The 18,766-nt window shown below is 45.8% G+C and overlaps 1 protein-coding gene across 8 annotated transcripts in view; it reads right to left on the reverse strand.

Moving 5' to 3' along the window:
• Window positions 1-14,428, reverse strand: part of GRM5 (glutamate metabotropic receptor 5) — a 220,741-nt gene extending 206,313 nt beyond the window's left edge. Inside the window, exons 1-2 of one of the 8 annotated variants that reach the window (XM_083170163.1) lie at window positions 13,925-14,428; window positions 559-1,410 (exon numbers count right to left, since the gene is read on the reverse strand). In XM_083170163.1, coding sequence (XP_083026289.1) covers window positions 559-1,237 — 679 coding nt within the window. In that variant the 5' untranslated portion in view covers window positions 1,238-1,410; window positions 13,925-14,428. Of the gene's footprint in view, window positions 1-558; window positions 1,411-10,810; window positions 11,054-11,276; window positions 11,644-11,998; window positions 12,131-12,332; window positions 13,190-13,924 lie in introns of those variants that run through there. The other 7 variants (XM_083170162.1, XM_083170169.1, XM_083170168.1 and 4 more) reach the window with 7 other exon arrangements.
• Window positions 14,429-18,766: the final 4,338 nt, after the last annotated feature.

Here is an 18,766-nt window from a genome sequence, read left to right on the forward strand (position 1 = left end):
TCCCAGGCAGCTCAAGGGGGGATCTCCAGTGACTTCTCCCCTTATAGAAGTCACCGGCTTAAAACGAACCCAGGGACCACAGCAGTTATATGTTTTTGCTCGGTTGTATTGGATGCTTTTACACTAGACTTGTGATAACTGCACATTTCATCAAAACAAATGTAAAAATTGTGGTAAAATATTGTTTTTGCAAATGTTATATATAAAACAAATTCTCTCAATTTCTCATTTCAAATATAACAAAATTCATGTCCCCAAGTAACACATTTATGGAGAGACCATGGCAGAAATCTCCAAATTTATAACTAACAAAATTCTTGAGTTGATTGTTTAATTTACCCAACTATGCTATAGGAGATGTACCTTCTGAAAAGCACAGTCTGAGAACTTGCCCACGGCAACCAATAAGATTATAGCTATCAGTTTAAGAATGCACTTGCTAAATGAAAGGTAGAAGCTGATTGGGTGCTTGGGGGAATTCTCTTCCTGTCCTGTTTAGAAGGTTTGATACATTTCCCCCTAAATTGTCACCATTTAACGTTTTCTATGAGGTCTTACCTTCGGTGTGCACTGCAGAAACGTAGGTCCAGTTGTATCTTTTGACAATATCCACCATGGCTCTTGCCTGTTGAGCGTCGGACGGGACCACTCTCATGAAGTACTTGTACAGGGTTTTGTCACTCAGGTCCATACTTGTTGCAGAATAGGCAATTTGAGGTATATTGAAAAGCTGCAATAAATTCTGAACTTGAATTGCTACAGAGCTGGATCCGGGTCCGATAACTCCAACAATGGGTTTCTTCGGCTGGGAAGCTGCCGAAGATCCATCGACACAACGGACCAAACCTTCCTCTTCCTCCGAGGAAATCAGCGAGTCTCTTATAAACTCTATACTTTGCTCCAAAGCCACCGCAGAATGCCAGCAGGAATCTCGTATCTCACATCCAAGAGTTATGTTGGGCAAGAGATTGGGGTCTGCGTTGATTCTGTCGAGCGTGTGAAGCATGGCCTCAACTCTTTGTATGCCGTACTGCTCTCTGATTTCCCCACATTTCCTTTCGTGAACCTTTTCGACAGTCGGTTGGTGGTGAACAGAAAACAAGGCCCCGATAATGATGTCCCCCGGCATGTGGGCCACCACCCTTCTTTCATTTGTTTGTGCCGACGCCATAAGCCCAACATTCCCAAATCCATCTTCCTTTAACAGCAGAAGCATCAACAAAATATAAAAGAGCATTTTAGGACAGAATTTAGGCTGGAGAAGACAGCATGGTGGAAAGAAAAGGCTTCGACTCTTTTAGTCTTCTACTCCCTGTTTGGTGTCCCTCCAATCCCACCATTGAATAACCGATGTTTGTGGACCACAGACCATCTAAGTAGACCTTTACAGTTAGTCCATACTTTCATTCCCTAAAGAGGAACAACAGAAAAACATTCAAAATGTGTACATTGTAACCGTACAGACTCAAAGTAAACCATAACCACAATATAAATGGTAAAATCATTTCAAAACCTTTATAACATTGGAAGCTTGGAATCCAATATATGGAATTCCCGAGAAGGTCAAAGCTGATTATAAATGTAATGAACAAATAATTGAATTTAGAATCCTGTATACGTTTTATTATCCATAGAAAAAAATCTGAAGGTCACCATCATCCATTTTAGAGATTTGAGTAAATGTTTTATTTTTTTGTCTGCGTGTTTTTTTTTTAGACTTTGCAGATAAATAAGATAGTTTTTCAGATTATATTTATTTAATATGTAACGGGAAATTATGTACATTTTTATTGAATATAAATGACATACGTGGCTTACGGGAGGCATTTGGGAAAAATGGACCAAGAAAGAGATTCCTCACCTAGATAACAATAATTATTACTTGTCGCAAGCAGTGGCGGCAACAGGGGGAGGGGCTGCAGCACAGTGCAAAATTCAAATTCAAACCACACCAACTGCAACCCCAAAAACTGCCAAACATAGCCGACTGGGAGTCACTGGCAGTTGATATTTGAACTGCGCTGCTGCCCTACCTCTGGAGCCACCACTGGCTACAAGTGTCCCAAAGTGTCACACAAAGGGAATAACATGGACAGCAAGCCACACATGTACACAGTGCTACAGACAAGTATTGTAAACATTATGGCATAAATTCTTCATTGCGGTGTGCAAGTAACAGAAGTACTGTATGCAGAAACGACAAAGTGAAGAGGACACTATTAGTTATTCATGTGTGTAACATATAGCAGACAAAATATCCATGTTTGAAATTTTTATACTTACAATAAAACTTTTTGTATTCACTAGCTGCTGTTTGCAGGGCAGGTAGCAGTATAATGCAGCCCACACACGCATCGATTTTAGAATGCGTTTTGTACTTTTAAAGTACAAAACGCATCGTGCGTACAATTATCGGGGTGTATTAGTGCGGCGTGTGCGACGCGATGCTGTGCTATGCGCGTTCCCGGGGGCCGATTTTAGATGTCCAAAAAAGTATGTGCAGCAGGTACTTTTTTGGACATTATCGCATAGCATCGGGCTCAGCATTATACAGGCATACGAGCCGATGCTATACGATGGGTTTTTTTTTTTTTTTGGGAAATAATGACATACAAATTGGTATCAACAACTTTATTGCAGGTTTGAAACATGTGAACTCAAACAAAATAAAGGTCAAAAAAAGCCTTTGAAAAAATGTGCTTAAATCGCACAGCATTGCATCGCAGACAGCAAAATAACCATCACATCGGGTCATGCTTAATTCTGGCAGAAAAATTGTAAAGAACCATTGTACAGCCAAAAACGCATAGCACTGAAATCGATGCGTGTTCTGCTTATTCACTATAGATCAATAGCTTATATACTTAATACCAGGGTCGCCTACTTTTAAAGAACCCCGGAGAGGAGACTGTTAGCAGCACTTCTGGGGGGCGGGGCCTGATGTACACATCATTAAGCCCACCCCCAGTAAGGAAAATCCTGCAATTTCGGAATCTACGAGGATGGGGCGGGGCTAAAGGGGACGATTTGCATATTCAGCCCCGCCACTCCCCGAAAAGTCTTGAATCACGGTGATTTTAAAGCTGCTGCTGGTGAGATGGGGGGGGGGGGGGGGGGTCTGGCGGTATCCAGGAGGGTTGCCCACCTTGCCGGGGGCCGGGAGGGGGACCTGATTTTCGGGAGCCTCCAGGCCATTCTGGGAGGGTAGGAAACCCTGCTTAATATCATACCTATTTACTTGTTTTTCAGACCCAGTAAGCACTTTACCTCATGTCTGTCCATCTTCCCACTGTCGACCTTATGCTTGCATGACCTTCCGACCCTATCAACCCTAGACATGTCAACCTTTTTCGTGTGTCGCCCTAAGCCCCGTCGACCTTTAGTGATTGACCTAATGTCATACTTCCTTACTTTTGAAAACTAGTTTTAGGCAGATTATAGTTGGTAGTAGAATTTCGCACAGTGCGGCATTGAGGGGGGCGTGTCAAGCTTCACCCAAGGGCGTGTCTAGCTCTATGTATGGGGGTGTATATGCTTAAATGCTTGTTGGAAGATATTTCTAGAGAACATTATTAACTATATATTTTTGGAAATATAGGACACAAGAAACCTTATTTAATATGCATGTAGCGATAGGGATCACTGGGGCAGATGTATTAAGCCAAAACAAGAGATAAAAGCAAGGGTGATAAGGAGAGATAAACATCCAGCCAACCAGAGGAGGTGAGGGCAGAGGCAGTGCTGCGGCCACCCAGCAGCGAGCGCTGAGAGTCCCTGACGTAGGATGGCCGGAGAGATGAGCGGCACGGCGCAAACCTCTGATTGGTTATCTAATACATACCGCACTAACTGGATTCTGATGTGTATGTGCGTCCATGTGGTAAGTGATATAGGGGTAGCAGTGGCAAACGCAGGATTTTCAGAAGGGGGTTTCCAGAGGGGCGGAGCAAAGCACGGAGATGGACACTTAGGTGACCCAGTATATGCCGGGTCAGTTAAAGTATTATAGATAGACCAAATGTATATAAATAATAATAATAATACACACACACACACACACATATATATATATAGATATACATACATAACAGCAGTGTAGACCCCTGGGCATAGCAATGTATTGGGGCCCCTACCGATCCTCCAGCGGTAGGGGGTGCTATGAGCAGAAGCTTTGATGTCCCGCGGGTGGTAGTATTATATCAGCATGTAGGGCCTGGATAAGTAATTTCCACTAATTACCCCTTTACTGCACAGATGGTGGGAGATGGGGTGGTAGAAGGGGGCATTGGGCTGAATGAAGGGGCCCTGATACATAACTTCCAGGGTGGTGGTAGTCCGGATACCGGGGTGGTCGCGGGGGTCCCGCGAATCGCGGGAGGGGGGTCGCGGGGGTCCCGCGAATCGCGGGAGGGGGGGTTCGCGGGGGTCCTGCGACTTGCGGGAGGGTGGAAAGCGGGGGTCCCGCGAATCGCGGGAGGGGGGGTGCGGGGTCCTGCGAATGGCGGGATGGGGGGTCACGGGGGTTCCGCAAATCGCGGGAGGGGGGGTCGCAGGGGTCCCGCGATTCGCGGGAGTCCCGCGATTCGCGGGAGGGGGGGGTCGCGGGGGTCCCGCGATTCGCGGGGGTCCCGCGATTCGCGGGAGGGGGGGTCAGGGGGGGTCCCGCGAATCGCGGGAGGGGGGTTCGCGGGGGGGTCCCGCAAATCGCGGGAGGGGGGGGTCGCGGGGGGTCCCGCGAATCGCGGGAGGGGGGTCGTGGGGGTCCTGGCAGAGGGTAGGGATGTGCAGGAGTAATGGTGGATGGTGGCTGTGGAGTACTGGTGGATGGTGGGCGTGTACTGTAGCCCTGGCTGGGCGGGGGGAGGTGATGTCAAGGGGGTGGAACGTCAGACACATGAAAGTGAAACTGTTCTACACAGGAACGTTCTCCACAGGGGTTGAGTGACAGATCTGGCTAAATATATAAGAGATTTTCTGGTGGAGGACAGCTTGCTTGACTGCAGATATCTCCAGTTTCCAGAAATAGAAATAGAGAATCCCACCTACCAAATGGTACTGGGGACTAGGGGATCAGAGTTCAGGAGGCAAAGCAATCTGCCCACGAGTATATAAAACTACATACCAGGTGTGTGTAGCTGGAGTAGTAACTAGCTGCTGGAAGGCTGATATCTCTGGTTCTGGGAAAAGTAAAGACAAGCTACTAGTGTCCCTCAAAGGGGGAGAGTCCCAGCTTTTGGAATATAACCTCAGAAAAACTCTTAAGGGCCCCACACACAGCACAATTTTCAGGCATTTTCTGAGCGATTTTACTAAATCGCTCAGAAAATGCCTGAAAATGCATGTAAATTGCTGTGTATATAGCCCACACAGCGATTTACATGCGCGACCCCGCCGTTCTGAATCTGCACAAGATTCAGAATGGCCCGGTCAGTCAATTCATAACAGTCGCTCAGAAGCTCCTGCTCATCTCCCGCATGTGTTGCGCGGGGATGAGCAGGGCCATCTGAGCGACTGTCATGCCGGAGCACGCCGCCCAGATGAAGCCCCACTGCCGCCGACCTTGAAGCCCCGCTGCCGCCTGGAAGCCCCGCTGCCGCCGCCGGAGCCCAGCTGAAGAGACGCTTCCTGGACCTGCCGGGTGCCGCGCCCGCCCTCTGCAGTCAGATGGAAGCTGCAGTGAGAGGACACGACGCTGGAAGACACCGGAGTTGGTAAGTATATACTATATTTTTTTACACTGTGCCACCAACGGTTGAGGGGAGAGGGGGATGCCACACTATACCACCAACGATTAAAACTTTTTATGGGGGACACTACCACCAACTATGAAATGTTTGGGGGGAAGTCACTGTTTCACTAATGACTTATATTTATTTTCAGCAGCCAGTATCCATTTATTGTTTCATTATGTGTATATATATATATACTGTGTGTATATATATATATATATATACTGTGTGTGTGTGTGTGTGTGTGTGTGTATATATATATATAGCAAGGTGTATATATATATACAGTGCAGTTTGATGGCATGTGCGGCTGTGACAGTCGTGACAGATTTGAAATCTCCCGTTCTGAACCTCCCAATTTGAATCTCTGACACAAATCTCTCTGTATGTGGCTCATTGTCTGAAATGAGCCACATGAGTGAAATCTCTTGTGCTGAATCTCCTGTTATGTATCTCTGGCACACATCTCTGCGTATGTAGGGCCCTTAAGTCAGACAGAACCTGAAATATCTGACTGGGAAGAGCAATTCACAGGCTTGGATGGGGACCACTGTTTTGAAGTCAGATATCTCCGGTTCCCAAGGGCCGATTTTTAAATTTCTTGTACCCATGGAAAGAGGGGACCCTCAGCTTTCAGCCTAGGGCCCTTAGACTCCTGGGGGGGTTTCTGGGTACTCAGAAACCCCCCCCCCTGCGTGCGCTACTGGGTAGATGTATGATGTAGCCAGAGTGGCCCATAGCAACCAATCAGCTGCTCTGTAGAATTTTTTATTAAGCAAATTATCTATGTTATTTCAGTGCTGATTGGTTGTCTTGGGCCACGTCTCCTCTGGCTCACTTCTCCTCCCCCTGCTTCATACATCTACCCCTTAGTTATATGTGTACACTATACTATATAAATAAAAACAATGGTGAGAGCTGCTCAATAAAACTAGTAATGCCCCCCAGGTGCTGCAAGGGAGAGGGATTTAACCCCCAGCACACCAAAGGGCATTAGTAATAAGATTTGAAAAACCAACATAATAGGGGGTCATTCAGAGATCTTAGTTACATATATTTTGCAAAAGGTATGATAAGCTTCCGGGCCTCGTCACGGCTTCTCTGTATATATACTGTAGCACAGTCCTGTATACAGATACATTTCATGCTGCCAAGTAATTGAGTACCCTGGGGAAATTTACTAAGATGTGTATTCAACTTCACATGTGATGTTGCTATGGGCAACCAATCAGAATCTAATTCTGGTACTTGTTTCGTAGAACGGCGCCTTTCGCGGGCATCGCATGTACATCGCATGCCATTATAATGGCATGCGATGCGACCGATGCGATGCCCGCGATTTTACATAGAAATGCATGGTAAAATGTAAATCGCGTCGGTCACATCGCATGCGGCCAAAAAATCGCATGCGATGCGACCGATGCGATTACCGTGATTTTACATAGGAAACAATGTTAAATGGCCCACAGACCCCAAATAGCCACCCTGAAGTGTGAAATGGCCCCCCCCAATTGTTAATGCCACCCCACGATCAACGTCAACCCGAAGCGTGGCGAGCGCAGCGAGCCTTCGAGGGGCGGCGGTACGCGTCCTCCGACCTTTTCATACCCCCACTATCCACGTCGGCGTGGAGTTGAGAATAGAAAGTGTGGCGAGCGCAGCGAGCCACCGAGCCCGAAGCGTGGCGAGCGCAGCGAGCCCCGCGAGGGGCTGCGGATACCTGTGAAGCCCGCGAGGGGACGCAGATACCTGTGAGGGTATCCGCGTCCCCTCGCGGGGCTCGCTGCGCTCGCCAGGCTTCGGGCTCGGTGGCTCGCTGCACTCGCCACACTTTCTATTCTCTACTCCACACCGACGTGGATAGTGGGGGTATGAAAAGGTCGGAGGACGCGTACCGCCGCCCCTCGCGGGCTCGCTGCGCTCCCACACTTCGGGTTGACGTTGATTGTGGGGTGGCGTTAACAATTGGGGGGGCCATTTCACACTTCAGGGTGGCTATTTGGGGTCTGTGGGCCATTTAACATTGTTCCCTATGTGAAATCGGGTCAATTGGGCCATTTAACATTGTTCCCTATGTAAAATCGCGGTAATCGCGTCGGTTGCATCGCATGCGATTTTTTGGCCGCATGCGATGCGACCGACGCGATTTTTTTCCTTACGATGCCTAAGACCAATATCGTGGGCGCCGTTCTAGGAAACAAGTACCCTAATTCTTATTTATTTAGAACCCTCTAGAAGATAGTAGACAGATCTGATTGGTTGCCCATAGCAACATCACATGTGAAGTAGAATACACATCTTAGTACATTTCCCCCAGGGGGTCTTTTTTTTTAAATGTTTATTTTAGAATTATTATTTTTTTGTATTATAAACAAAAAAAACTATAAATATTCACAATACAAGCTTATACATAATCATAGTATTTTTATTATTATTAATAATAATAATAATAATAATAATAATAATAATAGCAACCACTAACGAACCTCTGAAGTGCAAGAACCTTGAGTCTCCCACATCGCAAAGAGAACCATCAGACACAATATTCTCCTGCGGATAATTTTAAAACATAGTGAACGAGATTTTAGTCCTGATAATTAATTATATTTATGGCTGATCACTGAGCTAATGTCCCCGGCTTGAACATAATGTTCTAAGGATATTGAATAAGGAGAACAAATTAACTTAAACCGAACAGCTTTACCTGACGTTAAAGCTTTGCATTATCAAAGTCACAATGTTCTGCTGTGTGAGTCTCCAGACTGCAGATATAGTCATTTAGGAGGAGAGATGTTTGAAGCCTCTAATGTCTGCAACATCAAACATACTCTACATTTGTTATGGATACACAGAAATCAGGGTACTGGGATTGGCATAGCTGGCAATAAAGAAGATCTCAATGACCCAATAGCATTCTTTTTTTAATTTTACCTAAACAGACCAAAAGAAAAGTTTTTAGAAAATCTGCAAGAAAAATTGGCCCAGCCCAAACGAGTCGGACTAAGTCACATATCAGTTAGGGAATTCCCATTGATGAATATAGAATTCATTATATTTCATAATATATATGTCTAATGTCTGTGTGTCACCGAAACACTGCCATCTGTTGGCAGCAAGGGAAACTACATGTATTTCTCTCTCACACATTAGCTACCTTACTAGCTTTCGAAGCATCTGCTTCAAATGGGCTTACTAGTGTTTCATATTATGCCTGTATCTGTGAAACAAAAAGAGAAAGGGGGAGAGGTGAAAAAATAGAGAGGGGGAGGCAAACAAAGGGAAAGAGAGAGCAGGGGGGTAGAGATATTGTAAGATGGCGAGAAGAAAGAGGGAGGTGGAGAGAGAGAAGTGGGAAGATATGAAGAAAAAGAGCATGGGGGATAGAGATATTAGAAGATGAGGAAAAAGAGGAAGGGAGGGGGGGGAGAGAGAGAGAGAAGTGGGAAAATATGAAAAAAAGAGAGAGCAGGGGGAAGAGATATTTAAAGATGGGGAGAAAGAGGAAGGGAAAGGGGGGCATATAGAGAAAGAGAGATAGAAGAGGGAAGATATGGAGGAAGAGAGAGCAGGGGGATAGAGATATTGGAAGATCAGCAGAAAGTGGCTGAGAGAGGGGGATAGAGAGAAAGAAGTGGGAAGATGCAGAGAAACAGAGAGCAGGGGGTTGAGGTATCGGAAGACAGGGAGAAAGAGGGAGGGAGGGGGAGAGAGAAGTGGGAAGATATGGCAAAAGAGAGAGCAGGGGGGATAGAGATATTGGAAGATGGGGAAAAAGAGGAAGGGGGAGAGAGAAGTGGGGAAATATGGAAAAAGAGAGAGCAGGGGTGAAGAGATATTTAAAGATGGGTGAGATAGAGGGAGAGAAAGGGGGCAGATAGAGAAAGAGAGATTGAAGTGGAAGATATTGAGAAAGAGAGAGCAAGGGGGATAGAGATATTGCAAGATGGGAAGAAAGAGGGAGGGGGGGAGAGAAAGAAGTGTGAAGATATGGAGAAAGAGAGAGCAGGGGGGATAGATATATTGGAAGATGGGGAGAAAGGGGGAGGGAGGGGGGAGAGAAAGAAGTGGGAAGATATGGAGAAAGAGAGAGCAGGGGGATAGAGATATTGGAAGATGGGGAGAGGGAGGGATGGGGGAGAGAGAAAGAAGTGGGAAGATATGGAGAAAGAGAGAGCAGGGGGATAGAGATATTGGAAGATGGGGAGTAAGGGGGGGATGGGGGAGAGAGAAAGAAGTGGGAAGATATGGAGAAAGAGAGAGCAGAGGGATAGAGATATTGGAAGATGGGGAGTAAGGGGGGATGGCGGAGAAGTTGGAAGATATGGACCAAGAGAGATGGATTAGGGGGGAGATAGCAAAGGGAAGATAGGGGAAGAAGGATATAGAGAGAGAGAGAGAGAGAGAGAGAGAGAGAGAGAGAGAGAGAGAGAGAGATAAGTGGGAAGATATGGAGAAAGAGAGAAAGAGGAGAAAGAGCAGGGGGTAGATAGCAAAGGGAAGATAGGGGAAGAGGGAGAGAGAGAGAGATACTTTGCAATAATGGAAAGGATGCACGATGTATCAGAATATATAGTGTCATGCAGTAGTGGGTGAAGCACTATGTGTATATACAGTATAATATCAACATTGTCCACATTGTACAACTGGCTTATTACATATAAAACCACAGTACTAGACACCAGGCTGGTGGCACTAGCGGCACTGCATACAGTACCAACTAGAGGTCCCCCACCAATGATTAAATGCAGGTCTCTGCAAAGAAGACCACCATAACCCCCCCCCAGGCAATGTAATAAATGGAAAGCAAAAATGTCTCAGAATGATTAAATAAAGTCCGACATATGCAAAATAATCATTCTAAGAGGACGAGCTATTGATGACAACAGTCGATTGTCTTAATGCCCTCAAAAACATTATGTTCATCCAAAGCAAATGCACATTCCCAGCATTTTATAATTCCACCGCATATTATAATACCACTGATCCCACACATCATCTGTTAGAAATATTCATGTCTATTGGTTCTTTGCAAACCCAATAAGAAGATATTAACCCACATTTTCATAGCTCAGGCTGCTTACTTTGAAATGTTTTCAAGATGACACGCTGGGTACCGGTATTATCCAACATTGATGTGCTGGAATTATGGGGACTGCTTGCCTGACTTTAATAGCACTGCAATGCTATTATGCCTGTTCCCCCATCACACATTTGTCTGGCTGCTTCAGCGTCCAAGACAAATCCAGCAAAACTCATTTTTTTATATTATTCTGCCTCTTGTTTATAACAAGTGCCAATAAGGGGAAAACACATCCCACTCCTCCAGTCTCCACCAACAAACAGCCCTTTTTAAACTAATCCTTGATATCCCTTGAAGCAATGACACATTAGTGTATCCTGTTACTACACACACACACACACACACACACACTGTGGGAATATACTGCAATTATTCAGACATCGTAGCGAATGATCAATAGCTTCTTATTTGCTATAAATGTGACCTTGAGATTTTTTTTTTCAAAATGCATTAAATTAAGGACTGACCAATGGAAATGCCTGATTCATACTGTCGATTACATTCGCTCCAATCCAAGGTATTAATTAGCAGGATAAAGTCACATATTTGCCAGTGATAGATGCTGCTGTCACATTGGTATTCTGTGCATGGCTGATTCTGAAGACTGGCATTACAGTAGTTAGACAGCTCAAGGTAGTTTATGTGTTGCAAGCTCAAGGGTGATAAAGAAAACGATCCCCACCAGTTATTTATCCAACCAACTCTGTCTTGCTGTAAGCAAAGGTAATCATTGCACTGGGGGGGTGAAGGCAATAGAAACTCAAGAGGAATTGTCCGCTCAGCCTAATAAACTTCTACAGGGACGCTGTCCAAGGTGCTGAATTCACACAGACCCAGGGTTGCATTGAGAATCATTACCAGACACAGGCTGCATATCAATGATGTTACCAACACAATCACCTCCCAGGACTGTTATGTATATGCTTATATGCAGCCAATTCTGTTCCCTTAGATACACTGAATACACCCAGGCTACAAAGATTGAATAGGGGACAGCTAGCAAACAGTCTAAGCAATTCCGATACACTATCTCCTGGACCACAGGACAACAATGCACAACACATTTGAATAATGTTGCATAAGGATCTTCAGGATGGCATTAAGAGCTGATCTATAGAATGTAATAATCTCTGTAGCATAAACCACCTATAGCAAGTCAATCATTTCAGCTGAAAAGGAACTCCGGTACCTTAAAGAAGAGGCAGTGTTAAGGGTCCCTATGAATCCAGGTGTCATGTGAAGCATGCAAGACTTCACCCTGCACAAACCCTATAGCAATTCAGTCATCAGAGCCCAAGAGGATTTCCCTTAAAGGAAAGGGGGAATTAAACATTGTCATGCATGCAGGTTTACCTATAGCATGCAATACAGTGTTCTGCAAAACCCTATAGCAATTCAACCACCAGCGCTGGTAGCTTACAGGGAAGGGTGTCTAAAGAATATCAATGCATCCAAGTCTAAGCATGCAACGCTTTCACCTTATAGCAAATCAATCAGCAACACCTACATAGGGTATACAGTACCTTATAGAAAGGGAGATTTGCTCCACCGTGCAGTCAGTTCAGATGCAGTTGTCCACCCTATCAAGTAGGACTCCAAGGACCAAGCCCCCTGTCACCCACTCTGCCACGTTGCTTTATCCACTAGATGTATAGATTATGTCCATTGTGTCTGTGTTGGTGGTGGAGGGGGGATCGGAGAGCTGAGGGTTCCTCTCCACACTGGCAATGCACAAATGATCTCCACACTACAGCAAGTCAAACGTTACCACCTGCTCCCCTCCTCTGAGCGCACCATCCACAGGAATCCCCCCAACGTGATGCTTCGCGGCAAGAGCAAAATAAAATGACATCAATTGGACTTGTGTTCCTATAGTTGCTGGATATTTCAGATCCTGCTTTCTGCCAGCTCCTCATGCCTGACTATACTGGTTAATAAACTCCTACTCTTACACCTCACCCCTGCTTGTGTCTCCTATCTCCTTCTATGCCACTCTGCACTCTGAATGGGGGGCATCCCTTACTGGTAGATCATTATGACGGTGTATTGAGCCTTGCGGGAGAGAATCTGGATAGAAAGAAGACCAGATGTAACTGCTTAGGGGACTGAATTCTATCTTTCAGGGTTTCTAGGGTCAGTTGCTGAACCAAACCATCTCCGAAGTGATGCACAATCTACAACTTACAGAATGCACCTTGGGTTCTTGTCTTCCCAGGAAATCCAAGTTATAGGCTAACTTCTTAGTGCCCCCAAGTGGCACATGCCACTAAGTATAGCACTTGGCACAAAGAGAGTCATTGGGAGAGGGGAGGCATAGTTTGGATCCCTGTAATGAGGATGTCCTGTGTCTGATGCACAGGTAATGTGTTACTTAACGCTTCATATAGTTGGTATTACAGAGGAGAACATGCCCAATTAGTCCTGCCATGGCAACTGATTAGCACAAATCAGGACACACCACTTAAAGAACTGCAAGCACTATGTTATATGCTGTAGCCATAACTCCAGCAATAATGCATCATTACATAATAATACAAATATTAGTAATAAATGGGGGTTCCAGCTCTGGGTATAATGAACTCTGGTATCAATCCCAATAAAGGAAAATAAACTGTTGTGTTAATAATATAAATGAAAACATGTCATTAACCCCATTGGGCATGTGTCCATTGGAATCATGCTGATTTGCTGACATCAAAAGCATCAATCAGGCAGAGCAGCCGATGGGTCAGCTGGAATGTGGCAGGGCATGCTGGTACTTGTAGTGACACTAAAACTAGTTAGCCACAGGTGGCACTAACGGTTGTTCCGTTCAGTGTCTCAGATCGGGGGTTATTTTAGAAACCCCAAATCCTATAAGTGAGCATAGTGTGATTCTATGAAGTGCACACTTCATTCAAGTATTATTGCAATGCATGATGTGCACACTATGACATACACAACAGACTTATTCACCAAACAATACAATATATAGATGGATGGTATTGGTCGCCTCTCATATGAGCCTGTATCACACACCACCTATTCATTGTGATGGGTAGTGACGGTTATACACCAAACCTCTGCAAGGTCATAGGGAGATGAGCCCTGGGGGGAATAGATGAGGTTACCGTACCTGGCACACAGGGGGTAAGTGCAGCAGTGAGCAAGGTGCTGGAGCTGTCTGGAGCACAGAGACGCGGTCAGCCCAGAATAACCACGTAGGACAAGTCCATCAGCAGCCAGCATCCATGGCTTGTAGTCACAGAGGGATGAATGGGAAAAGCTGTAGAGGTCATGCCAGCAACGTCTGTCTCCACAGCACTGCAGTTCTGCAGATGGATGCAGTAGTAGGGTGAGTTTGGGAAAGCAGGAAGGGCACCCAGTTCCCTTTAATGAAGAGCACATGGAATGTGACTGTTACTACCTGGCTGCCTAGTCTGCAATCCCTACAGTCATTGCCTGTTATGCATTGTGAGTGCATGATAACACGGGGATCTAATGCAGCACAAATTAGAGTGAAAGGGGACTGGAATAGATTTTATAGACTGTGCCTCTGATCTTCCTGGGAGATGAAGCGGGGATTTGTTACCATCAGCCCTTTAATCTTGCTGCAGATTTGCAGTCATTGCTTTGTGCCAGAGAGACATAGACCCACTCTTTATTCCATGCATCTCTGACAGTGCTTGTTGCAGCCTCACAGGAGACCCTGCAGAGATTGGGGAGGGGGGGTTGGGGAAGAAGAGGACAGAGATAATGCGACCAGAATTGATCCCTGCTTGTGCCATGGAGCATTCACATGAGGAGACATTGATTTGTTCACCCCCCCCCCCCCCCCTTCCTTCACATCTCTATCTCCAGTGCATGTGCCAGCTGCTTGTGCCAGCTGGGTATCTCGGATTAAAGACTAGAACAATAAAACAGAGGCTGGCCCTGGCACTCGTAGGAATAATTCCTGTTATTAACCTCCCTATTCAGGTTTCTGACGGAATGTGTACACAGGAGTCCTCGTATCCAATTGGGGAGAACAACATTAATTTTGGGATTAATTCATTAATTCATTTATTTTACTACTTTGGATGCAGTCAATAACACTTGATACTTTTTTTATACTCAGATATTTAAAATTAAAATAACAACTAACGGGGTACTCTTTACCTAGCACGGCGCCCATCGCGGCCAGCGCGGCCATTGAATGCACTTAAAAATCGGGTGCGACGCGACCGACCTGATGCCCGCGATTTCCTATAGGGAACAATGTTAAATTTCTCAATTGACCCGATTTTTCTATTCAATGCCTCAATTGACCCGATTTTTCCATAGGAAACAATGTTAAATGGCCCACAGAGGCCAAATAGGCACCCTAAAGTGTGAAATGGCCCCCCACAATTGTTAACGCCACCCCACGATCAACGTGAACCCGAAGCGTGGCGAGGGGCGGCGGTACGCGTCCTACGACCTTTTCATACCCCCACTATCCACGTCGACGTGGAGTTGAGAATAGAATAGTGTGGCGAGCGCAGCAAACCACTGAGCCCGAAGCGTGGCGAGCGCAGCGGATACCTGTGAAGCCCTCGAAGGGACGCGTTTACCTGTGAAGGTATCCGCGTCCCCTCACGGGGCTCGCTGCGCTCGCCACGCTTCGGGCTCGGTGGCTCGCTGCGCTCGCCACACTATTCTATTCTCAACTCCATGCCGACATGGATAAAGGGGGTATGAAAAGGTCGTAGGACGCGTACCGCCGCCCCTCGCGGGCTCGCTGCGCTCGCCACGCTTCGGGTTTACGTTGGTCGTGGGGTGGCGTTAACAATTGTGGGGGCCATTTCACACTTTAGGGTGCCTATTTGGCCTCTGTGGGCCATTTAACATTGTTTCCTATGGAAAAATCGGGTCCATTGAGGCATTGAACAGTAAAATCGGGTCAATTGAGAAATTTAACATTGATCCCTATGGGAAATCGCGGGCATCGTCGCATCGCACCCGATTTTTAGTGCATTCAATGGCCGCGATGCCCGCGATTTTTTTACCTGCGATGCCCACGATCAAAATCGTGGGCGCCGTGCTAGGTAAAGAGTACCACTAACGGTATAATCTATATAATGTATAAAAAAAGGCTATGAGGTGAAGTACCACCAGTGACCACTAGAGGCCACTCAACGGACCAAATGACTCCTTAACAGAAAGTGAAAGCAAAATGATCTGATTCTGTTTCGAACTTGGTGGATTTGGAGAGAGGGAGCTGTGAAGACAAAGATTGGAGGTAGCAGCAGATAGGGACTAAGCTTTTAACTAGATTACTACATGATGATTTGATGTCTAACGCTACACTGAAATCCCTGTTGATCCCCAACGATCCTAAATCTTAACTTAATGTGGAGTGTTCTGTTCCACAGCTATTGAAGTCATAGTGGAATTTATGCTAAACAATGGACATGTCCTGTATGGAACCAGTGGCGCTGAGAGCGGGGGAGGGGTGTTAATTACCCAGGCCCAGGTGTGATGGAGGGGCCCAATGGGGCAGCCATTACCTGGCAACAGCAGGCTGTGTGGCCAGAGAGATGCTTAAATTGCTATATTTTTTTGTATATTATTCTTAAAGGGTGCATGGCCACGGCCCCTGAAAAGTGCCTGGGCCCAGCCAGTCTCTCTACTGCCCTGGACTGGAGCACTATGCCCTTAGCTTTGCTTACATGTATATAGTTAAAAAAAATTAGTGGGGCCCCTTCCTAAATTAATAACCAGTCCTGAACCTCTAAACCTGGCTTGGTATTGGAAAATAAGGGGGGAAAGGTGTGGGGTTCCCCTATTTTTTAGAAGCCAGCACCGCACTGAACCAATTGGGGTTGCTGATGTTATAGCAGGGACACACGCAGTGTGGGGTCAGCCCAGTGCTGGAATTCATTGCAAAATCTAGACCAACCGCCCTCTCTTCTGAAGAACCACCAGCATGCCTGGACTTTAAGGGCATGCTGGTTCTTGTAGTCTGCAAATATAAAAATAAAGGCAGGCATGGATACCAAATGTTTTAGTAGTTTATTTAAAAAATAAATGCCCTCCTCACATGGCCCTCGTTCAACACTGTAATACTTACGAGATCCTTGGATCAGGTTCTTTTTGTCCTTTTTGTCCGTTGGACTGGCTAGGTGGAGAATTGCCATACAAATGAATGGGCAAGTGCAGATTGGCTGAGAGCAAGGGAGTACCCTTTTTATCCAATCAGAACGTATGTTTTTTGTTTGTTTTTAAATTATGAAAATTTTTAGCATACTGTCTTTATTATTTTTAGTTTTTTTACATGTGGACTACAAGCACCAGCATGCCGCTATTGTTCAGACATACTGGTACTTGTGGATCTACAGCGCAATCATGCCAGGGCTGACCCGCTGGGACTTACAGGCTGCCTGTAATGAGCAATAGTATTAATTATATATTAAATATTAGCCCAGCGAAAGCCACCATCATTTACAACCTGGCTGCTTAGCAAATTTTGCCCTGAGGGGCCTTCAGATTTCTATACCCAATATGGATTTGGAGGAGCTTTGTATTCTAAAGCAGGTTTAAGGTTTATTTAATATATTGGTATGGTAAAGATACTGACAACAGTAATGTATGGTGGTGATGTGTTTAATGTATTTTTAGGTCAAATCTAGGTCAATGGCGCCTTTAAATAAGGCTAAGTTCTCCGTATTGTGCAGAAACTGTTCCCATAGTGACCGAATGCACAGGAAGAATTATGCAATACGTTCTGCAGTAGTTTTAAATCTTTTTTAGGTACGGCAATTTTTTTTTTCTACAAATAAGTACAAATGTAGACATTTACATAGAGAGATAGAGAGAGGGAGAGATGACAGGTTTACACCCCTTGATAGTTGACCTATTGGGTCCCAAGTAGTATACAATATAATGTCTATTTCAAATGACAATGTTTTTTAATCACAGAGTTTGTGATTAAAACATTGTTATTTTAATTTGACGTTGTATTGTATACTACTTGGGACCCAATAGTAGGGATGGCCATCGTTGGCGATAATGCAACCACCCATTGATAGTTACACACTATTTGATGGATGTCCATCAATAGTAAAGCGCCGATAGATAGATATGTTACAGTATATACAGTAAATGCAGTAAATGGGCGGATACCACCCCCAAACGCCGGCTTATTGACAATGAAATTGCACGGGGATTGCAACTAGATCCATTCACTAATACCCCTTTTACACCAAAAATCCCGGGTTCCGACCCGGCATTTGGAAGAAGGATCCAAGCCGGGTCGGATCCGGGATTTACTCCATTTACACTGCAGTGCCCACCCGCAGTATAGACGGAGGCGGCGCTTGGAGATGACATCATCTCCAAGCACGGGGCCGCGGTGATCCCCGCCGGATGCACTGATCGCCGTGCTGGGGGCAGCCCAGCACCAAGGTAAGCTGCTGGGCTACCCCCAGTCCCCGTGCAACCCCCCCCCTCCAGCCGTCATCCGGGAGGTGAATGGATGCTGCACACAGGCATCCATTCACCTCCTCCGCTGCCGCCACTGCTGTCTGCAGGGTATAGCAGACAGCAGTGCAGACTGTCTGTGCCCCACGTCCAACCTGCGGTCCGCAGGTTGTACGTCCCCCGGCTTAACCATTTACACTGCCCTCTACCCAGGTCCTAGCCGTGTTCTACCAGTGTAAAGGGACACAGCGTGACACATTTACACCGCCTCTGACCCGCCGAAGACCCAGGGTTTTGAGGCGGTGTAAAAGGGGTATAAGTTTGTCGCTACTTTGGCTTGTGAAGCAGTCATTCAATAATCGAGCGGATTGTGAATTTGCACCAAAGCGATCTACTCTGAATACCCCCCCCTAGTGGGCAAATCTTTATCTACAAACTATGATCTGTGTGTGTCCTTGATACAATATTTATTTTTTGTCACAGAGCTTCTTGCGCAGTCCCACGTCCTCTGAGTACTGTGTCGGCATAAGTAGTAGTT

The sequence above is a fragment of the Crinia signifera genome, chromosome 2, assembly GCF_055691185.1.
Source record: "Crinia signifera chromosome 2, ASM5569118v1, whole genome shotgun sequence".
Classification (NCBI taxonomy): Eukaryota; Metazoa; Chordata; class Amphibia; order Anura; family Myobatrachidae; genus Crinia; species Crinia signifera.